The sequence below is a fragment of the Monodelphis domestica genome, chromosome 6 (assembly GCF_027887165.1).
Source record: "Monodelphis domestica isolate mMonDom1 chromosome 6, mMonDom1.pri, whole genome shotgun sequence".
Lineage (NCBI taxonomy): Eukaryota > Metazoa > Chordata > Mammalia > Didelphimorphia > Didelphidae > Monodelphis > Monodelphis domestica.
Window position 1 is genome coordinate 28,122,848 of NC_077232.1, and position 24,145 is coordinate 28,146,992.

The window sequence follows — 24,145 nt, forward strand, 5'->3', positions numbered from 1 at the left end:
AGCGAGGCTCTGGAGGCCCAAAGTGATGGGGAGACATCCAACATCTGTAAACCTCAGTGTCCTTATAGCTCAAAGAAGGATCATTCTTACACTAATAACCTCCCAGGGTTGGGAAGAAAACATGTGTGTAAGTCCAAGAATTCCAGAAATGACAACTACTACGCGCCCTCCCTGAGCCCCTAAGCCACACAGTCAATCAACAACTATTTATAAAGTGTTCACTATGTGCCAAGGCACTGTGCTGGGGAGGGAGGAAGGAGATGAGATGCCTACATGAATAAGAAGCGATCCCTGCATTAATGAAGACCTTACCATGAGTCACACAAAGTTCCAAGCACTGGGGATTCAACAAGAAGCAAAAAGACTGCCCTGGCCCTCAAGGAGCCCCCATTCGAAGGGAAGCGAAGGAGACAGAGGCCGGCATGCATTGGTCCTGCACAAAATGGAGGCCCAGGAGGACCTTGAGGAATGGCTGGATGTACCAGAGCAGTGGAGGAGGCATCAGAATAGGCCTAGAAATTCCACAACGAGGAGAGCTCCCCTGCATGGGGCAATCAGGAAAGCTGGACCTCAGAGGCAGGATGTCCACAGACAGTCCCTCAGGAGCCTTTCGGGGTGCAGGGAGTAGAATGGCTCACAAATTCACCAGGATTTAAAGTTACCTGTCCGGCAGGAATAGGACATATCAGGGTACCTGCCTGTAGGCGGCCCATTAGGGTTAAGAGTTCACATTAAGGATAAGGGTAAATGTCTGCACAGAGAAGTGCTTCAAATGTAAAGAGAGGGATTTGAAAGCTTATTGTCCAGTGGTGAAGAGTTTTTTGTGCAGTTAGTTGAGATGGCAGAGATAGGTTCAGCACTGGTCCTCTTGGAAAACAAAAGATAACTGCGGCTAGGCAGCTTGGTGGATAAAGCAGAAGGTCTGGAAAAGGGAGAACCTGGATTCAAATCTGGCCTCAGGCACTTCCTAGTTGTGTAACCCTGGGCAAGTCATTTATCTCCCATTGTCTAGCCTTTACTGTTCTTCTGCCTTAGAATCAATATTAACTCTAGACAGAAGACAGAAGGTAAGAGTTTAAAAAAGAAAAGAAAAAGAAAACGAAGATACCCCAATAACAAGAATGAACAGTAGGAAAAAGAAACTAGAGCCAGGAAATTAAATAAGAACTTGAAAAAGTTCAGGGAGATTCCTGCAAATGTCCAACCTTTTAAAGGGAGAAATTTCAGACGCTGTAAATCACGTTTTCAAAGGATCAGAAAGTCTAAAAAAGCTGATTTCATTTCCTTTCTATAATAACGCAAATATTTTTAAGTCCAAAAAAAGCACTGCCACTAATTACTCTGAGCAGCACTACTTCCAAGCAAGAAGTGAACTAAAAAGAACCAGTAATGACTTCATAACCAAACAAAACATTATTTCTTGGGATCAGAATTTCTGAGTTGGAAGAAACCCTGGAGATCACCTAGTCTGATCCCTTATCTTCAGATGAAGAAACTGAGGTCCAGAGAAGATAAGGGTTAAGCACTAGAGCCAGGATTCAAACCCAAGCCATCAGATTTCTGATCCCCTACACTTCTTACCACATGGCACTGCCCAGTGAAGTTTTATTCCAAAGCTCCCCTTCCACTTTTTTTGGGGGTGGCCAGGCCAGTAAACATGAAGGAAAGCAATGTCACAGCACCCAACCCAAAACATCAGGCTAACAATCTGAGGGTTTTTCGAGCTAGTAAGGAGAGTTTGGGCTTTAGAGCTAAAAAGACTGATTCAAGTATCAAAAATGAAAAGGGTGAATTCATTACCAATAAGGAGAAAATTAAAGCAATCATTAGGAGCTATATTGCCCAATTATACGCCAATAAACCTGAAAATCTAAGTGAAATGGATGAATATTTACAAAAATATAAATTGCTCAGATGAACAAGAGGTACTAGAATATTTCAATAATCCCATCTAAGGAAAAGGAATTGAATAAGCCATCAATGAACTCCCTAAGAAAAAATACCCAGGGCCAGATGGATTCACAAGTGAATTCTATCAAACATTATAAGAACAATTAATAATTAATAATACTATATAAAATACTTGGGAAAATAGGCAAAGAAGGAGTTCCACCAAATTCCTTTTATGACACAAATATGGTGCTGATACTTAAACCAGGAAGAGCAAAAACAGAGAAAAAATTATAGGCCAATATCCTTAATGAATATAGAGGCAAAAAAGTTTTTAAAAATACTAGCAAGGAGACTACAACAATATATCACAAGGATCATCCACTACAACCAGGATGGATTTATATCAGAAATGCAGGGCTGGTTTAATATGGGAAAGTTATCAGCATAAATGACTATATCAATAACCAAACCAACAGAAATCACAATTATCTCAATAAACACAGAAAAAGCCTTTGACAAACACAACACCAGTTCCTATTTAAAAACAATAGAAAGCATAGGAATAAAGGGGCCATTCCTTAAAATGATAAGAGGTATCTATCAACATGTATCAGCTGTAATAGGCATAAGCTAGAAGCTTTCCCAATAAGGTCAGGGTGAAGCAAGGATGCCCATCATCACCACTATTATCTAATACTATACTAGAAATGCTAGCTTTAACAATAAAGGAAAAAGAAATCAAAGGAATTAAAGCAGGCAAAGAGGAAACTAAAACTATCATTCTTTGCATGTGATAAGACGGTACTTTCAGAATCCTAGAGAACTAACTAAAAATCTAGTTGAAATAATAACTTTAGCAAAGTTGCAGGATACAAAATAAACCCACATAAATCATTAGCATTTCTACATATTACCAACAAAGTTTAGCAGCAAGAGAAAAAAAAGAGAAATTTCAATTAAAACAACTTTAAACAATATAAAACACTTGGGAATCTACTTACCAAGACAAACACAGGAATTGTATGAACACAATTACAAAAGCAAATGAAAAATCCGGCCTCAGCCACTTCCTAGCTGTGTGATCCTGGGCAAATAAGTCACTTGACCCCCATTGCCTAGCCCTTACCATTCTTCTGCCTTGGAGCCAATACACAGTATTGATTCTAAGACAGAAGGTGAGGGTTTTAAAAAAGCAAATGAAGTCAGATCTAAGCAATTAGAAGAATTCTAACTGATCATGGATGGGGGGAACTAATAAAATAAAAAATGATAATTCTACCTAAATTACTTAGTTCAGTGCCATACCAATCAAACTACCAAAAATTATTTGCTAGAAATTGAAAAAATAATGAAATTTACCTGGAAGAACAAAAAGATCAAGAATATCAAGAGAACTAGTCATTTAAAAAAATGTGAAGGATGGTAGCCTAGTAGTACCAGATCTCAAACTGTACTATAAAGTAGTAATCATCTAAACAATCTGATACTGGCTAAGAAATAGAATGATGGCTCCATGGAATAGAAATAGAATAGAACACAATATACAGGGATAAATGACAGTAGCAATCTAACTTGATAAACCCAAAGATACCAGATTTTGAGATAAGAATTCACTATTTGACAAAAACTGGAAAACAGTATAGCAGAAACTAGGTATAGACCAATATCTCATACCCTGAACCAAGATAAGGTCAAAATGGGTACTCGATTTAGATATAAAGGATATCATAAGTAATTTAGGGGAACATAAAATAGGTCACCTGTCAGATCTATGGAAAAGGGAAGAATGTATGACCAAACAAGAGATAGAAAACATTATGAGATGTAAAATGAGTAATTTTTATTATACTAAATTTAAAAAGGTTTTATATAAACAAAACCAATGTAACCAAGGTTAGAAGGGAAACAACAAATTGGAAAAAAATTTATAACACATTTCACTGATAAAGGTCTTATTTCTCAAATCTATAGAGAACTAAGTCAAATTTATAAGAATAAAAGTCATTCCCCAAATGACAAGTGGTCAAAGGACGTGAATAAGCAATTTTCAGATGAAGACATCAAAGCTACTAATAATCACATGAAAAAATGTTCTAAATCACTCTTGATTAGAAAAATGCAAATTAAAACAACTCTGAGGTACCACCTCACACTGAACAAATTGGCCAATATAACAGTACAGGAAAGTGATAAATGTTGGAGAGGATGTAGCAAAACTGGGACACTAATGCATTGTTGGTGGAGTTGTAAACTGATCTAACCCTTCTGGAGGATAATTTGGAACTCTACCAAAAGGGCTATAAAATTGTACATACCCTTTGATCCTGTAATACCACTACTGGGTCTGTATCCCAAGGAGAGATAAGGGGAAAGACTTACTTATACAAAAATATTTATAGTAGCTCTTTTTGTAGTGGCAAAGAATTGGAAATTGAGGGGATGTCCCTCAATTGAGGAATGGTTGAACAAACTGTGGTATATGTTGATGATGAAATACTACAGTGCTATAAGAAATTATAGGCAGGATGATTTCAGAAAAAGCTGGAAAGATCTACATGAACTGATGCAGAGCAAAATAAGTACCTAGTAATAGCAACACTTTACAATGATTAACTGTAGAAAGATTTAATTACAAAAAGCAATACAATTATCTAGGACAATTCTGAGGGACTTAAGACAAAGAATGCTACAGAAAGAACTGTTGGAGTCAGGTGCAAATCAAAGCATACTATCTTCCACATTAGTTTATTTATGGTTTTATTTGGGGGTTTTGGTTCTATAAGAGGATTCTCTTACAATAATCACCAATATGGAAGTATGTTTTGCAGGGTAATACATGAATAACCCAGATCAAAATGCTTACTGTCTCTAAGAGAGGGGAGGAAAGGGAAGGGAGACAATTTGGATCTTATCATTTCAGAAAATGTATGTTGAAAATGATTATTACATGTAATTGGGAAAATAAAGTTTAAAAAAAAGAAAAAAAAAGAAAGACTTGTTTGGTTCTCCCTTTAGACACAAACTAGAACACTAGGCAAATCTATGGAGCTCTCTAAGACTCCCCTTCCTCATCAATAAAATAGGGATAATAGCCCCTGCCTTCCAGGATTATTATAAAAAAAATTTTTAATTAATTGATAAAATACCGTGCAAACTTTAAAACACTTATGTTCATTCAGTAAAATTATCACTAGGTTTAGAGAACCTTAAAGGGGTTGTATAAGAGATTAATGTAGTGATTTGCCTGTTTTATTTTTAAAATTAAAAAATAATAGAAGTAAATAAACCATCATGACTAAAGTTAGACCAAATGGCATATGATTTAAAAAAAATCTTTACCTTCTGTCTTGGAATCAATACTAATATTGGTTCTAAGGCAGAAGAGCAAAAAGGGCTAGGCTATGGGGGTTAAGTGACTTATCCAGGATCACACATCTGGAAAGTATCTGAGGTCAAATTTGAACCCGAGACCTCCCATCTCTGGGCCCAACTCTTAATCTACTGAGTCACCTAGCTGCCCCTAAGTGGCATATGATTAAAAAAACACAAAACAAAAGATTTCTAACTGCCTGCTTTAGGCAGATGTTTTGAGTGGCAACTGGGAGCTGAAAGGCTAGCACTGCCACAACTCCTCATTGCTCACTCCTAACCTTGCTTATAGTTTGGGGACACCTGGAGCTTCTAAATGGGTTAAAAGATTCACTAACATAATAATAACTGGCATCTATAGAATACCTTCTACATTTGAGGTACTGTATTAAATGCTTAAATATTTTCTTGTTAGATCCTCACCATTCTTGAGGTAGGTACTCATTATCCCCATTTTAAAGTTGAAGAAACAGAGGCAAACAGATGTTAAATGACTAATAATAGATTAAACTTGTCGCTATGTAGGGTAGAAAAGGCCTGTTGATACCTACCTAAGGGTAAGAGGCCCCTCCCAAGGTCCAGACCAGAGAGAGCACAGCCCCTGTACAAACCACTAGGTCAAGGGGGATAATAATCCACTCTGTTCAAAATCACTCTTGGACTCTTATTCCATCTAGGCCATCCCGTCTTCTCCAGAAAGTTCACGGTCTGGTCATATCAGCAAAGAACACCTGTACCCTCAGGGGTGACTCGCTCATTCCCAACCAACTCTTAAATGGCAGAAGAGCCATCAGGCAATCACAACAATCTGGAAGTCACAGTCCAAATAAGTGGAGGAAAAAAATGAAGTTGGTCTCACGCTAGCTCTTGTGCGGGTTGGCCCTAAGCGGGGCATGTTTTGCCTACCTGGGAACAGAACAAGCTAGCCCTGGGCGGCAGAGGAGCTATCCACACCCTACCAGATACAAACACACCTCAGCCTTGGGCAAAGGCTTTCAATGAGCACCTTGCACAAGGCTGGAAATGTGTATATGTGTGCGTGTGTCTGTCTGTCGGTCTGTCTGACACCCAGGGTTCAAGCTGTCCTTCCCTAACAGGGCCTTTCTTCTCTCTGAGAATCCATCCAAATGAAGAGCTGGAGGGGCCCTCAGAGGTCACCTCATCTAGCCTCCGTTCCAACAAGGGGTCACAGATGTCCACTTCAACATTTTCAGGAACAAAGAACTCATTACCTCACCAAGAAGGCCGATCCATTTTCGTACAACTCTAACAATTGGGGAGTTTTCCTTATCTTGAGCCAAAATGGGCTTCCCTGATAAAAGTATTTCATGAAATGATGCCTTTCTTTCAAACTGTATACCTTGCCAATAAGTATGAGCTGGAAAAGCCAATTAATTTCTAAAAATCACAAATGGGGACATGATAAAACTTTTCCAGATGGTGTCATTATGGGGGTGATTCACGACTTGTTCATAAAATGCTGCAGGTAATGGGAACAACTCATCCTTTATAGGGAGATGTGTTTCCTGCTTGGCTTTTTTCCCCCTCTTCATTGCCTTTCCTATAACATCAGGTTCTGAAATGTTCATGTAGTGAAATCAAAGAAAGCCTGCGTACTTCTTTCCCAGGCCCGATTCAACCTTCTGACGTGAAAGAAGCCCTCTGAGCCTTTGGATGTTGTGGAGGGGGGAGAAGGGAGAAGCAGATAACCCAAAGACTATTCTGACTGTTCACCTTGCATACCCCCTAAAGACAGGGTTGTCTTTTATGAATGTGGGGGATGAAATATGGGTCTGGTTGAATCCTTTTGATAGGAACACTGTACCTGTTCCACAGTTTCTTTTTTCCTCCTTGGTTGAAGAAAGGGGGAATTTATCAAGTCCTCAAGCAGAAATGTAGACTTGTGGCCTGCCTAGGGGGCCTCAGTAGCATTCCTGAGGGGCTAAAAGTGAGCCTTACGGAGTGGTCCCAGCCTGGAACCAGAACATCTAGTGGGTAAATTCCATTTGGGGGGAAAAACTAGAGAAGTTAAAAAAAACCATGAGATAATCAAGGATGAGGAGACAGCAGAGGACCAAGGATTTAAAGAAGGTAGATTTAAAGAGGTTCTCCAATCCAACTCCATCATTTGGCAGACAAGGAAGGTGAGGCTCAGAGAGGCTGACTTACAGAGTCATCTACTCTGTAAAAGGGCCAAAACATCAACCAAGGCCAACGGGCTCCTGGGCTCTTTCCATTCCATCAAGCTACAGCTTGAAAGCTTGCAATAGCCTAGCAGTTAAGTACCATCTGCCCTAGGGCCTGGGAGTTCCCTTTCATCTACACTTCTCAGCCCACAACAGGTGAATAAACTATCCCTGTCACTACAGTGGGACACAATGCAACAAGGAATGTCAATGGGTTGATGGAGGTGTCAATGAGATTCATAATATTTTAAAAATAAGGTAGCAGCTGGGTGGCTCAATGAATCAAGAACCAGGCCTAGAGATGGGAGGTCCTGGGTTCTAATCTGACCTCAGGCACTGGGAGACCAAGGGCAAGTTTGCCTCACTGCCTCCTCAATACTCTTCTGCCTTGGAACCCTGTATTAATTCCAAGACAGAAGATAAGAGTTTAAAAACAAAGACTTAAAACAAAACAAACAAGGCAATCTTGGGCTGCCCAGGAAGGCCTATATACTTGTCCTGGCTGCACCCTGATGAGACCACATCCCATCAGCCCTTTTGAGTGCAAGGTCGTTGATGAGTGGTCCTGGGTCCAGAAATAGGGAACCCAAATGGTGAAAGGCCTCCGGTGCTGGAGGGGGGTCGGGGCAGTGAAGAAAGCTGAGCTAGGTTGACGAGAAGATTAAGGGGGAACATGGCAATTGATTTCAAGTAGTTGAAGGGTTGTCACAGAGAAGGATTAAGTTTATTCCGTTTGGCCCCAAGGGACAGAAATAAGTAAATGGGGAGACCAGGAAGAAAGATTTCATCTCAATAGAAGGAAAAACTTCCTAATCTTTGGGGCCTGGTGGGCAACCCATTCCAGGAAGTCTTCAAACAAATGCTGCGGAGACTTTTTTAAACCTGCCGTTCTATCTTGGAATCAATATGCTGAGTATTGGTGCCAAGGCAGAGCAGGAAGAGTGAGGCCTTGGGGCTGGGTGACTTGGCCAGGAAGTATCTGAGGCCACATCTGAACCCAGGACCTGCCCCCTCTAGCCCTGCCTCTCTACTGAGGAGATTCCTGTGCGGGGGCAGATGGCATTAGATGACTTCTGGAGCCATTCCTGTTCCCAAATGGTCCAGGCCTTGTCATGAAACATGGTTGGAGAAGAAGGCAGATGGCAAGCTGGCTGCCTGCTAATCAGGGGAAGGAGCCAAAGGGCCCTCCCATCCTTCACAGGGGGCACTACACCCCTCCTGGCCTTGCCTGGTGTCAGAGGCCCTACCCCAGGGTATTCCCTGGCTTCTAGATGTCCATGGGAGCCACTTGGTCATTCTTCTAAGGTAGATTTAGAGCTGGAAGGGGCTTGGGAGGCCCCACTGTCTAGGCCCCTCAAGGTACAAAGGAAATAACTAAGGTTGGAAAACGTTAATGGGTGGTGTTTGAGATCAAATTGGAACTCAGGGCCCAGGGTAGCCATTTAGGTAAGGAATGCCGCTCCTCCAAAGTGTCTGGAAGGCCTAGAAAAGGGGCCGGACGACCCAAGACTGAGATCCTTATGTGGCATCATAGGGATCGGGGTGGGAAGGTCCCCAGGCCCTAGGTTTGGGTCTCCCCACCAGATGGGCAGGTTGTGGGGCTCTAGGCAGCTTCAGGCCCGGTCTGGGAGTGTCCCTTCCCCCATCTTGCCCCTCCCCCACCCGGGAGCGCGAGGAGGGCGCGGGCCGGCGACCAAAGAGAAACTGAGGCCCAGAGGGAGGAAAGGGAGGCCCCAAGCCCCTGATCCGGGGGCAGCAGGGGCCTTAGGGAGTTGGAACATAGGCTGGGGACTTCCCTGGGGCCTCGGCCTCGAAGGTCGAGGGGCACGGGCCGAGGCCATCCCCTCCCCCCCCCCAGAGAACGCCGAGGCCGACTCGGGGTCGCGAGAATCCAAGCCCGCCCACGGGTCCCTCCCTTTGGGCTCCCCTCCCTCCGTGTGCTTCTCTAGGCCTCAGTTTTCTCCTCCGCCAAAGGCCGGCTCAGGCCGAGGGTCCCTTCGGGCCCCGCCCCCGCCCCCCGCCCGTCCCGGCTGGGCCTCAGTTTCCCCATCCTTCCCTGCGCCCGCCCCGGCTGCCCCCGGCCCCGGCCCCGGCCCCGCCGGCGGCCTCTTCACCTACCCAAATACTCGTAGTCGGGCAGCGCTAAGCGATCAGGGCTCAGCATCCTCCGGCTGGCTGAGGCTGAGGCTGCGGCCCCCCGCCTTCCCGGCTTCCGTAGCGCGGTCCCCGATGCCATGGCAACCACAGGCCCGGAGCCGCGCCGGGGGGCGGGGCGGGGAGGAGGAGGCGGGTCACGCCCAGGGGCTCCGGGCGGCAACTCGGAGCCAGCGCGGGGAGTTCCGGAGGGCTTCGGACCCGCCCCCGGGACAGGGTTGGCAGGGGCTCAGAAACTGCGGGGTCGCGAGAACGGTCGCTGCCGGGGACCTTCCAGTGCAGGCGGCCCGAGAGGAAGGGTGAGAGACGGACAGGCTGGGGCATTTATTCATTAAGCTCCTGCTGTATACCCCGGCTGTGACTAGGAGCCAGGGACTAGAGACTGAAACGAAGTAACCTCACCTGCAGGAGCTGACATTCTTGTAAGAAGGAATGAGCATTTATTATGCGCCCACTGTTGTCCTTATACATACACACGTACACACACACAAATGTACATATGGAGGCATGTAGGTGGTGCAGAGGATGGAGCCCTCCCCTGGAGTCAGGAAGATCTGTGTTCAAATAAGCCTCAGATACCTATTAACAGTAAAATCCGAGGCAAGTCACTTAACTTCCATTTGCATTCATTCTTGGAGAAGGAAATGGCAAAGCGCCCCTGTATCCTTGGCAATAAAACCCCATACAGGGTCAGGAAGAGTCAGACACGGCCGGATGACAGGCACGTGTGTACGCATTATTTATAACACTATACGATTATTATGTCTGTGGTTGTGCTGATTATGTGTACATGCATGTGCACATGTAGTATATTGCACACGTGTTGTGGGCACATCTATGCTATATTGCACTGCAGTGTGTTATTGTGTGTGCATATAGGCTATATTCTATGCACACATGTGATGTATGTGCATTGTGAGAAGACACTTAGGGAAGAGTCCAGCAGAAGGAGACCCTCAAGCTGACCTGTGGATTCCAGAGACCCAGGGATGAAGAGGAGGGCATTCTGTGCCTGGGAGATGGAATATATGTATAAGGAGCCTAGAATAGGAGGTTGGGACTAGATTGTGAAGGACTTCAAATGCCAGGAGAGAAATTGGTTCTGTATGTTAGAGGCCACAGAGTGGCCCAACTAGACCCATATTTAATTATTTCATTTTGGCATTTGTGAGAATGGACTAATAAAGGATGTGGGTTCAAATACTGACTGCTGTTTTCTAGCTCTTCCATTCCCTCATCAAGAAAATGAGGATAAAATTAAAATAGATACTTGATTTAGAAATAAAAGGGGTTAGTATAAAGAAATTAGGGAAAATGGAAAAATTTACCCATCAGATTTATGGTTAAGGGAAATATATAGAACCAAACAAGACATAGAGAACATTACAAAAAAATTAAATGGACAATTTCTATAACATTAGCTTAAAAAGTTTCTGTACAAACAAAACCAGTACAACCAAGATTAGAAGAAAAACAACAAATCAGTTTAAAAAAATTAGAGCAATTGTCTTTAACAAAGACCTAATTTCTCAAATATATAGAGAATGGACTCAAATGGATAAGAATACAAAGCCTTCTCCAACTGATAAATGATCTGATATGTCCAAGCAGTTCTCAAAGGAAGAAACTCAGATTGTCTAGTCATATGAAAAAATGCTCCAAATCACTATAGATCCTGTCACCCAGTAATCCCACTGCTGGGTCTATTTCTCAAAGAGATCAGAGATAGGGGAAAGGACCTACCTCTACAAAAAATATTTATTACAGCTCTTTTTGTGGTAGCAAAGAATTAGAAAATGAGGGATTGTCCATCAATTGGGAAATGGCTAAACAAGTTGTGGTATATGGTTGTAATGGAATACTATTGTGCCATAAGAAATGAGGAACAAGATGAGTCCAGAAAAACTTGGAAAGACTTGTATGAACTATGCAAAGTGAAGTGAGCAGAACCAGGAGAATAGCATATACAGTAACAGAAATATGTATAATGATCAACTGCGAAGGACTGAACTGCTACTATAGGCAAAGCAAATTTCTAAGATATCCAGAAGGGACTCATGATGAAAAACTATCCATAGCCAAAGAAGGAACTGTTGGAGTCTGGATGCAGATCAAAGCATGGTCATCTTCTACTTTATTTCCTTCATGAGTTTTTTATTATATGTGTGATATGTGTCTTCTATCACACAATGAGCAATATAAAAATATTACAGTATGTAAAAATATGTATTACATGAAAGCACTGGTATAACATATAACTAGCTATTTACTATCTTGGGGAGAGAGAGGAAAGAGAATCTGAATGGCAAAATGTCATAAAACAATTGTTAAAAATTGTTTCTGCATGTTACTAAAAAAAAAGAAGAAGAAGAAAATGATGGTGAGATGACCTCCCTTACAGTTCTAAATCAATGACTCACTCAAGGTCACAAGGTAGTAGACGTGGCAGATTCAGCATTTGAATTTGGTCCCTTGACCAACTCTATTACTTTTTCTCTAATGCTAAACACAGATCATAAACTATAAACCTAGAAAGAACTTTAGAAATCATTTAATTTAATTCTCCCATCCCCTCCTATTTTATACATGAAGAAATGGAGTCCCAAAGATGGGAAGTAAGTTGTCCAAGACTGTGCTGCCTGTCAGTGACAAAGCTAGGATTTGAAATCAGATCCTTGAATCTGAAATTCTTGTAGCCCATTGAACTCTCTGGAACCAATCCTTCAAATCCCCTGGTTGCCCCACCCTGCAAATGATACTTGCTAGTTCCCATACCCTAAATTCCTGAACCCCATAACTATTCTGTTCTTTCTCCCACCCTTTATTCTGCCTTGCATTTGATCTTTTCCCCTCTCTGAACTAAATCAGATTTTTCTGTTGTATCCATGTGGATGCTGAATTATGAACATGAGATCAGAGATTTGGACCTGGAAACTCAGGGCCATTTAGACCCACCCATGCATGAAAGACTATTCTCTATGACCTTACCAACAAGTGGTCATTGAGTCTTTGCTTGAAGACTTCTAGTGAGAAAGAGAAACCAACCGATATCCAAGGAAACCCATTTCCCTCTTAGAATGATTTCTCCTTACATCCACCCAAATTCTTCCTCACTAATTGGGGCCAAGCAGAATAAATCTCTTCCTGCTTCCACATGACAGCTCATCAAAACTCTCCTAGAGGGGGCAGCTGGGTGGCTCAGTGGATTGGGAGTCAGGCCTAGAGACAGGATGTCCTTGGTTCCAATCTGGCCTCAGACACTTCCCAGCTGGGTGATCCTGGACAAGTCACTTAACTTCCATTGCCTAGCCCTTACCACTCTTCTGCCTTGGAATCAATACACAGTATTGACTCCAAGACGGAAGGTGAGGGTTTAAAAAAAAACAACTCATAGACCACCATGATGCCTCCCACCCCAAGTCTTCTCCAGATTAAATACTCCCAGCTCCTTCTACAGATCCTCAAAGAACATGAATGATCTTAAAACCTTTCACCATCCTAATTACTCTCCTTTAGATGTTCATGGATTTCTCAATATGTGATGTCCAGAACTGGACACAAGATTCTAGGCTTGATCTAATTGGGCACAGTACAAAGGAACTCGTATATCTCTCTAGTTCTGGAAACAGGGCTTCTCTCTTTACCCACCAAAATATCCCTCCATTCTTTTTAATAAGAACTTATCAATCCTTTTTCCTTCTTTAATTAATTCTATCTCTCCTAGTCCTTTCAACTCATAGTACTCTCTTGGTCTTGAGGTCTCCTAGAAAGGAGGGCTTATTGGAGCATTCATCTCTTCCTTCAGACCTACATAGTCCATATGTGGGTAATTTTAGTCGTGGAAGGCAAGGTCCAGGTTTCTCCCTTCACATCATGGTGCTGTCTCTCACTTCTCCTCCTCTATGGCTACCATAGAATTCTTCCACTTGGTCAGAGAATTTCTCCAGGAGAGAGTCTAGAAGTTTCCCTCGTATCTTCAGAAGGCTAGGTTATGTTACTCCATTTTTGCCTTCTTTGTGGTCTGTCTCCTTTGTGATTACATAGTTACTTTCCAGGAATTCTTTCACCCTTCTGCCATTGCCTTTCCATTGTTGTCATTTCTGGGGCTAAAGTTCCCTCTTCCTTACTATATCATCCCATTCACTCCAGTCTTAGTCAGGAGGAAGACTTCATCCTTTTACTTTATGTTAACCAAGCTTTCCCTGATCATACCTTCTACATTCTCCCCACAGTTAATACTTTCAGACCCTCAAATCACACTAGGTTCTACGGACCCAATTCTGGATATTTCTATGTGATCTCGCATGGTCCCAGTGCTAGACAGCTCCCCCGTACAGCAGCTGCTTTGTACTCATTTCTGAATATTGTCCCTAAAGAGTCCTTTACAACAACAAAATCCTTTCTACAATACCTTCATCATAGCTCTCTAAATCAATAATTCTTTGGAAGGATCCAGACCTATAGTGGAGGGAAGCCCTGGTGCTTATGCTTCCCCTCCCACCAACAATTATATTATGCTTCTTAGACTCATGCCTTCCTTGGTGTTTAAGAGGCTCAATCTGACCCTGAAAAACAAATAGTAATTTTAAAGTAACAACAAGATCAAAAAAGAGCTAAAATAAAATGTGAGAAATAACAAAAAGAAAAATTTCAAAAACAACAAAATCTGCCCCTGCAGAAGGAGAATGGAGCCCCTCGAAGGACAAGCAAGCTCCTTTCTCCAGACCTGCAGTTAATGAACATCTTGAACAAGACTCCATAGATGTCATTTGTGGTTTGGGCTCCCAACTCTGGGTTTATACAGCCCAACCTTGATCATGGAAAGGCTCTTAATTCTGGTCTTTGTCCTCAGCAGATCTGTATCTTTTCCTCTTTAAAGACAGTCCAAAGACCTAGTTCAGATCTATATTAACTCAGATTTAGGATCTGATCAGCCATCTCCAATTCAATCGATCTTCTCCTGTAGCATACCAGGCATGTTAGCATCTGGGAAGTATGGTTGATGTATTGATATTGTATCCTATATATTCATTTACCAGATACATGGTCAGATCACTTAATGTTCATTGTACAGAAGTTACAGTCCAAGGGGCAAGAGAATTCCTGAGGGGCCACAGGGTCCTAGCTCACACTTTGGCAGACCACATTCCTTTACAAGGTGTATGTCAAGTTAATCTCCACCTCTCTGATCTCGTCTTTGTCAATTCAACCAATGTTAAAACCTATACCATGTTACGTGTTCATTGCTCACCTCCCAATCCACATTCCTAAAACCTCCAATAAATACTGGGGAACAAGCATGAATCTCTCTCTTACATCCCTGGATCTTCTGATTGCTCTGTCCTATCTTTTCCCTCCTGACCTCTCTTTCCTAGCGACGCTGTCGCCCCCAATGCTTCCTATTAATCCTTTGACACCCTTGTCCATAGGAGGCATTAAGGAGTTCTTACTTCCCACCTGTTTTCTTATTCCTCATATTTCCCATTCATTCTTTGGCACCCTTGTCAATGGGGAATATTCATGGAGATCGCGACTCTCCACCTGTTTTAACTTCTTGTCTCTGAGTCTTTATTATTCACCTATTTCCTTCAGTCTCCCTTCTTCTTCTCAGGTTATCACCCACAGGTAAAATCTATAGGAACCGCAGGTTGGTCTCTGTATCTCCAAAATGGTTCTGGTTGTCCAATGTAAGATTTAAATTAATATCAATAACTCCAAGTTAGTGTTTTATGAATATATGAATTTATATATTTGTATTATATGTAAATATATAAATTATAAATTATATATATATATATATATATATAATAAATAAATAGTTTTTATAAAAAAATCACTTGAAGTAGGAAAAAAAAGTAGAAGTTCAAAGCCTAATTTTCTAACTAAAGTAAGACCACATGTGTAAATTCTCCTGCCTGGCTGAAAGCCTGCTTCAGGATCCATGTTCAGGGAAAGGGAGAGAGGGGCGGGGGCACACCAAAACTTTATCCTCAGTCTCCCCTAAAGTCCAAAGTATTTGCATACAAATGGGATGCTGGGAAGACCAGTCTTGGGGAAGAAATTCTATCTATACACTGACAAGAACAAGGACAAAGACACATCAAGGGCATGTTCTAGAAAATCACAAAATTTGGGGTGACTAGGTGGCTCAGTAGTTTGAGAGCCAGGTATGAGGATGGGAGGTCCAGGGTTCAAATGTTGCCTTAGATAGCTAGCTGTGTGACCTTGGGCAAGTCACTTAACCCCAGTTGCCTAGCCCTTACTGCTCTTCTGCTTTTGAACTGATACTTAGGATAGCTTCTAAAACAGAAGATAGAGATTTTTAAAAAAATGAAAATGACAAAAATGTTGTCAGTGGGAGCATTACTACTTTCAATTAGGGCATATCTTTAAAGCAAGAACAAAGGCCACATCCTCCAATCTTTCCAAGCTGACCATGCCCCAATTAGTCACCTGCTCCACACATATTGGAAATCTCTTCCTTCTAACACTTTCCCAGTCCCCACTATAAGGAAGCAGGACCTCCTACTGATCTGTTCTCCACCCCTATACTCAAAATATAAACAGGTCAAAGGTTAGTAGGGCAGGACCCTTCCCATGATCCTTTTTGCTTTGTTAATGGTAGAGTCTGTCAATGTCCCTTTTCCTCCATTCAAAGTGCTAGTTTGTGAAAGCAACAGAAGTCCATAGGACCCTGTGGCCAGAATAGGAGAGAGGCCAAAGAAGTCAGCTAATCCAGAGATTCTTCACCTGAGATCCCCAGATCCTCAAAGGATTTGTGAGCTTAGATGGGGGGGAGGAAGAGAGGAATTACATTTTTATTTCATTATCATTGATTTCCTTTATAATCTTATATATTTTCTTTTTCCTTTAGAAACCTGATTCTGAGAAGGGATCCACCAGACTCCTGCCAAACGGAGTACCAGGGCACCAAAAAAAATTAAGAATTCCTAAATTAGTCCAATATCTTAATTAATTTTTTAAAAACTCTTATTGGAATCAGTACTGAGTATTGATTCCAAGGCAGAAGAATGGTAAGGGCTAGGTAACAGGGGTCAAGTGACTTGCCCAAGGTCACCCAGCTAGGAAGTATCTGAGGTCAAATTTGAACCCAGGACCTCCCATCTCTGGGCCTGACTCTCAATCCACTGAGCTACCCAGTTACCTGCCCCCAAAACTTTAATTTGCCAGATAAGGAAGGTCAAGATTGGCTCAGAATCATAGAGCTAAGAGAGTAGGGACTCAAACCCAAGGCTTTTGAGTCTAAGTCTGGCCTTTCTTGAATCTTTCTCTAGCTTCAATAGGGGAGACTTATTGTTGTTTCAGTCACATCTGAGTCTCTTTGACCCCATCTGGGGTTTTCTTGGCAAAGATCCTGGAGTGGTTTACTATTTCCTTCTCCAGATCATTTGACCGTTGAGGAAACTGAGGCAAGCTGGGTGAAGTGCCCTTGCTCAGGCCAGATTTGAACTCACAAAAATGAGTCTTCTTGACTCCAAGGCCTAGTGCTCCAACCTTCACACCGCCTAGCTGCCCTAGGTGAAGCTTAGGCTTGAGGGAGGCTTAGAGGAGTCCAAATTATAGGGACTGAAAGAATAGACATCTGCTGCTGCCATTATGCTCATCACAGCCCTTAGCCCCACGGAGCCACCTACCCTGCCTGTCCTTCTATTTCTTTGTTGATCTCTTTCCCACGTACACACACACACCGAGTTCATTCACACCCTCACTCTCATTAACTCAGCCTTACACTCCGATCTCCACCTTTGTGCCGTCACCTCCCCAGTGAACATTTAAATTCAGTCACGTCAATCAGAAAAAGAAAGCGGAGAGTCCCTGGGCCATCAGCTGTTCAGGCAGGAGGGAGAACGAGGTTTACTCCATTTTCGTGATGAATAGACGTTGTGCCTCCTTCTGCAAAGATCCTTATCCTCCCTCATTCTCCCCAGGAAAATAGATCCCATTCTCCTGGAGACTGTTTGCTCTTTCTCCGCCCTGGTTTCAGGTCCAGTTCAGGGAGCAAAAACGCATCAGAAAAGAGGAGTTTCTCCATTCTGAGAGCATTTACTAAAAGAAGGCTGAAGAGACTATCCTCCTGAAGGTGGCTAAGTGAGAGGTCCTGAGTTCAAATCTTGATGGAGACACTTCCGAGTTGTGTGATCCTTGGCTAGTCACTTAACCTCAACTGCATAGCCCTGACTGCTCTGTTGCCTTGGAACTGGGGCATATCAAGAATTTAAATTTAAATATATATTTAAATTTAATCTCTGCTTGTAAGGAATTTATAGTATAGTTTTAGAAGGTATTCTTTTTTTTTCTTTGCTTCCAAACCCTTACCTTCCATCTTAGAATCAATTCTGTGTATTATGGATACTTAAGATAGATTCTAAGACAGAAGATAATGGTTAAAAAAAAATCCAATCCTCCACATCAATGGCTTTTTTCCTCCATTTGGACCATTCCTCCCACTGCTAATAAAGGCATACATAACTGTTGAGTTCCCTTCATGTGATTTATTGTTCATAAGATAAGCAAAAATAGGAAGGCAGTGTGGTACGGTAGATTTGTATTCATAGGACGTGGATTCAAATCCTCAGTCTGCCTCTAAATAAAATTTAAATGGCCTTTAATGACTTTGGACTTCGTTAGGCCTCAGGTTAATCAACTTGTAAAATGAGACATTTGGACTAAATGCTTACTAGCATGCCTTCCAGTTCTCAATCTAGTATTCTATAAATAAATAAAAAATATTTTGAATATATTATATTTATATTTATACATATTTATATAATATAAAATAAATTTAAAGAATAAAAATAAAATAATCTATAAATAAATAAAATAAATAAAATTATTTTCATATATATATTATTATAAATATATAAATAAATACAAATAAGTATCCTAAAAATCCCATAAGTGCTAGATTTATCAATTCAGGGGACCTGGGTGCTAATTGGCACCTCTGTGACCCTGAACCAATCACTCCAACTCTCAGAGCCTCGATTTCCTTATCTGTAAAATGAGCTGGAGGAGCCAGATGACCTAGGCCTCTCTCCCACTCTAGATCTATGACCTTATAATCATGGTCTGTGAATCATAATGATTTCACAGAATCTCAGAGTCCGGCTCATCCAACTCCTGCCTAAATCATAATCCTTCTATCTCCAACATCTTGGAGAAGCGGCCGTCCTGTAAAACGAAATTAGTGGTAATGAAATTAATTAATGGTACTGCTTATAAGGAGTTATGATTTAATTTTATTCACCCTCATAAAACCTTTGTGAAGCGGATCAGGACGCATCATAGGATCACAGATTTAGAAGGAGAAGGAGCCTCTATGGTCATCTAATCTGTCTCCTCATTTTACAGGTGAGGAAACTGAGGTTTACAGAGTCAAAAATACCTTGTATAAGGTGATAAGTCTTGAAACCTGGAGTCTGACTCCAAACCCAGCACTCTTTTTTATTACAATTCTGTTAGATAGAGCCCCAGGCCTCGAATCAGGATGACCTGAGTTCAAATCCTGCCTGACACACTTAGAAGCTGGGTGACTCTGGGCAAGTCATTTAATCTCTGCCTGCCTCAGTTTCCTCCTATGTAAAATGGTCCCCTTACAGGGTTGTTGTGAAAATCAAATGAAATAAAATGTGTAAAGTACTTTATGTAAACAATAGTTACTTCTACCTCCATTTTGTAAATTCTGGAAATCCATGCCAGGAAGTGACTGGGTCAAAGATATTCATGAAATGGGTGGGAGAACTGGACCTAGAACCGGATGTCCCACCTCCCAGACCAGCGGTCCGGTCCTTAAAAGGCACAGCCTCCCTTTTCTAGGGGGCTTCCTTTACCAAATCCGTGGGGCATCTCAGACCAGGCAGAGGACTGAGAGGAAGGCCCGGCCCTCCCCGCGGTGGTATTTGTCAGGCCCTGGCCCTGGGGCCGCTGGGACTCCAGGAAGACAGCTTTGTTTGGACATTAACCCATCTGTGGTTATAATAATGATAACTTTCAGCACCAGTGGCGCCCGGCTCTTAATGACTCAAAGAATGCTAAATAGAACAAGATGTCATCTCGCAGCCCTGGGTCCCTCCCACTACACTCTCCAGGACCCCAGACTAGCACTGGCAGTCCAGAAGGGCTGTGGGCGAGCTTTGCCAAGGGCCTCCATATCAAAGAGAAGTGGAGGGAGCCTTCCCCATCTCCGTGTGGGCTGAACAACCCTGGAGTCTTTTTTAAGCAGGACTGGTGGCCTCCCAAAGGGTGTTGGTTATTCTTGAGGAAGGACTATTTTAGCTTCTTCTCCTTCTATCGCTGGGCTCCTGGGCAGGCGCCGAGGAACACCCTGGGGAGACACAGGGTTGTCAAGGAATGACCATCCAAGGGGGGCTCTTAGAGGCAGGTGCTGCCTGGGCCTTGCGTTGGATGGACCCTTCGGGCTTGTCTAAATAGCGTCATGGGGGGCAGCTGGCAAGGGTTTAAAAAAATAACATCCTCAAACACGTACAACCCCGTGGAATGGCTTGTCGGTCTGGGAGGGGAGAAGGAAGAGGGGAGGCAAAGAAAAGGAAACCTGGACAAATGATTTTCAAAAAGAAAAGAAAAAAGAAAACAAAATATCATCATCACAATATCATATTTCTGGAAACAACTAAACCCCCAGCCAGGGGAGCCAAGGCAGCAGGAAAGATGGGATCGCAGCACTGAGAAGGGGGAAATGATGCAAAAGGGACGGAAGAAGGCAAGCGCCGAAACAAAGGAAAACATCACATTTGTCAGGAGCATCTCTGGCTCTTTAACAAGAGGAATGAGAAGGCGACTCAAGTGGAACAGCAGGGAAGGAGGCTCCAGAAATAGACTTCATCCGACATTACGTGAATGTTTATTATTTGTTCATTGTTTTAAGTTTTTGCTTTCCTATTTTTTTCTTCTTCAGTTGGGAGAGAGAAGTGGAGGGGAATAAAAAGAGACTTGTGTTCACTGGAAAGAATTTAATTAAAAAAATATATATATCATTTCATATCAGATTGCTTGTCAAAGCAGAGAGGAGGGAGGAGAGGGAATGAAGGAAGATCAGAAGAAGAGAGAGAATTCTGAACTCGAAACTTTTAAAAAAAAATTTTTAAAGGGGGCAGCTGGGTGGATGGAGAGCCAGGCCTAGAGATGGGAGGTCCTGGGTTCAAATCTGATCTCAGACACTTTCCAGCTGGGTGACCCTGGGCAAGTCACTTGACCCCCTTTGTCTAGCCCTGACCACTCTTCTGCCTTGGAACCAATATGTCGTGTTGATTCTAAGTCTAGAGGTAATGGTTTAAAAAAAAAGTTTAAAAATTGGAGGCAGCTAAGTGGCTCAGTGGATTTTGAGCCAAGTCCAGAAACAGGAGGTCCTGCATTCAAATCTAGCCTCAGACACTTCCTAGCTGACCAAACTCTGGACAAGTTCCTTAACCTCAATCGCCTAGCCCTTCCTGCTCTAATGTCTTGAAATTGATACTGACAGAAGGAAAGGGTGTATATATATAGATTTTTTAATATATATATTTTATATATATGTACATATGTAGCTGTCCAAACTCTGGACAAGTTCCTTAACCTCAATCGCCTAGCCCTTCCTGCTCTAATGTCTTGAAATTGATACTGACAGAAGGAAAGGGTATATATATATATACTTTAATATATATGTACATATGTACAGTGTATATATACACATGTACATGTATTGGCATGTAAATATATGCACATTTACCTATTTGCACATGTATGTGTATACATGTATGGGTGTACACATATATGGGTATGTACCTAGACAGATATATCAAGATATATATACCAAGACTCCATCCTTTCTCTTGGGAGTCCACGCTGTGGTCAGGGGGATCGAGGAAAGGGACCCCGATAAACAGAATGCGAAATCCACACACACGCCGACGACAACGTGGGCGCCCATTGACTGGGGAATGTTTGAACAGGTTTGGGGCACACGAAGGCAAAGGAATGTTATTGTGCCCTTAAAAGGAGGACTCTGAGGAATTCAGGGGGGAAACGGGGAGACGTGCTTGACCTCTTCCCAGATCCAGAGGCTCTTCCATTCAGCTGTGTCGAGGAAATGCAACCTGGCTTTATTTTCAGACACCTCCCCCAAACCCAGATTTTGTTTCTATCAGATGGACTAATGGGAACCAAAGAAAGAGGAGGCAAGAGAACAATTCTCCGCAGAGCCGGGGTCTGGAACACAAGCGCAGACCCCATCAGCTTGCTTGGCTGACGTAATCTCCCCAAGTGGCTGAGAAACCGGCTTCCGGGAGAGCTGTGATGACATGAAATGGAGGTACCTTCCAGAGACTGGGGAACATGTGTAGACTTTATGTAACCGGTTCCCGTCTGCTAACCATGTGGCCGAGGAGGAGCCTTTTTTCTTTTTTTTTTCCAAGTGGCTGAGTAGCTGGGACTGGGAGCATCTCTGAAAAAGCTGGGTCCGCTTCAGTTTAACCCCTTTGGACCACTTCCTTAGCTACAGCAGCTTTGCTCGTAGCATCTGCGAAAGACAACACTCTGATGGGAAGAGTCCTCAGAGCCTTTCTTTGGAGGCCATTTGGCCCCAAGACGTGGGCCTCGGCCCTTGTCCTTGTTCTTTTCTGATCTAGGTGAAGAAATCCAAACCTCAGTTCTTGGGATTTCAGAAGGTCAGCACAGAGGGCTTCCCTTTGTAGCCTCCTCCACGTTCATAACCCAGCCCACTGGTAGCCAAGACAAGTCTTCATCTAGCAGTGCCGCCATGTTTCAATGTAAACTCGATGGGGCAATCCCCTATAAGAACTGAGCTAAGTTAGAGCCCACTCATTTCAAAGCTAGAGGTGGTATTAAAGAACATATGCTCCAAGGTACTAGGGAAAATGTTTGTTATTTTAAGTATAAATGAGTTCATTTAAAAATTAATGGATTTTATTGATTTATTGTTATTTATAAAAATGAATTAAATTTAAATTGTTCGCTATTTCTTTACCGTATATATTTGTTTGTAAATGTTGGTTGATGTTAAGAGGTTAATCAAATTGGAGCCCTAGTCACCAGTGCATTAATAATGAGGAGAGGGATGTCACTAGGGGGGGCTTGAGTCAATGGTGGTAGGAAAAAAAATACCCCCACAAATCTCTCAAGATCCCCTAGAGCCCTGAGCTTCAAATTTAGGCTGTCTGACTTTAGAAGAATGGAACCAAAGCTACCTGCTGCCCTACATACACAAGGACTTCAATAATGGGACAGCAGATTTCAGATTATCCCCATAGTCTAATCTTAGTTGCAGATAATTTATAATTAATTGATAGAGAAGTGATAGACTCTGGGTACTGGAATTGCCTAGCCCCTGCCCTTCTGTTTTAGGGTTATTACTAAGAAAAGTGAGGATTTAAAAAAATAAAATAAAGAGGAAGGACTTTCAGAACCAGGGTGTGTGGCACAAGAAAACCAATGGATTCAGAATACAGAAGTGTAAGAGAACGATCTATCATGATCCTATGATCTAGTTTAATCCCCAACATTTACAGATGGAGAAACTGAGGTCCAGTAAATGGAAGTGACTTGGCCAAGGACACACAGGTAGTAATTAGCAAATCCAAGATTTGAACCCAGATCCTTTGACATGAAATCCAGGGCTATTTATTTCCACTCTATCTCTCTCCCTTCTTCGGGAATGAAGAAGAAAGGGAGAGAGTAACAGGAATCTGCTTTTAATGGTTAAAAAAAAATCTCAAAGAAAAGATAAAGGGAGGGAAAATACAGGCTGGATTATGGCTAGCAAAACAGGTTGGCGAAAGTAGGACAAGCTTTTATCAACTCATCAAGCAGAAAAGATGCTGAAGGCAAAGCAGCTACTAAGAAATGCAGGCCACGAATCTCACGCTGAGCTCGAAAACTCTTTAAAAGTCTGTCTCCAACGAGGGGAGCAAAGAAACGAAATTCGAAGGAATGGGAAGTAATTAAAAACTTAGAAATTAATTAGTATGAAGCGAGAAGGCGTCTGAGCTGCCACAAGGCAGCTCAGACCTTGGGGTCCTGTAACTTGGTGGAACTTTGCTAAGAACACAGATATTTCCCAAACATCCCAGAAGGTAGGAATAATGAATGAATAGCAGGAGAGGGGCACAGAGGGCAGGCCTTCAGTTGGCCTAGAGCTCACACACAAGCATGGCATTTTGGTTTGGTTTTTGCTTTTAAAAACCAGGACCACTATCCATCCCTCCACACAGGATTAAAAAAAAAAATCAAGAAGATGAAGAAGGCATTTTGCTTAGAATAGGCTATGCAGTTTGGGGGCAGCTAGGGTGCACAGTAGATAGAGCACCAAGCCTGGAGATCAGAGGCCCTGGGTTCAAATCTGCTCTCAGATTCTTGTGACTCTGGGCAAGTCACTTAACTCTGTTTACGTAGCCCTTGCAGCTCTTCTGTCTAAGAACTGGTGCACAGACTGAAGGTAAGGGTTTTAAAAATAAGAAGTATACAAATAAATAAAACTGTGATCCTATCCTTCTCTTGCCTGGGCACCT

General features: G+C 42.4%; 2 protein-coding genes across 4 annotated transcripts in view; both read right to left on the reverse strand.

Annotated features, from left to right (window-relative positions):
• CSTPP1 (centriolar satellite-associated tubulin polyglutamylase complex regulator 1) overlaps nucleotides 1-9,701 on the reverse strand; it is a 173,384-nt gene extending 163,683 nt beyond the window's left edge. For both annotated transcript variants that reach the window (XM_007497407.3, XM_007497406.3), the window contains exon 1: nucleotides 9,567-9,701. In XM_007497407.3, coding sequence (XP_007497469.1) covers nucleotides 9,567-9,684 — 118 coding nt within the window. In that variant the 5' untranslated portion in view covers nucleotides 9,685-9,701. The remainder of the gene's footprint in view (nucleotides 1-9,566) is intronic.
• Nucleotides 1-9,703, reverse strand: part of LOC100016082 (nuclear pore glycoprotein p62-like) — a 33,088-nt gene extending 23,385 nt beyond the window's left edge. Inside the window, exon 1 of one of the 2 annotated variants that reach the window (XM_007497404.3) lies at nucleotides 9,567-9,703. The gene's annotated coding sequence lies outside the window, so the exon portion shown is untranslated. The remainder of the gene's footprint in view (nucleotides 1-9,566) is intronic. The other variant, XM_016423506.2, reaches the window with a different exon arrangement.
• Nucleotides 9,704-24,145: the final 14,442 nt, after the last annotated feature.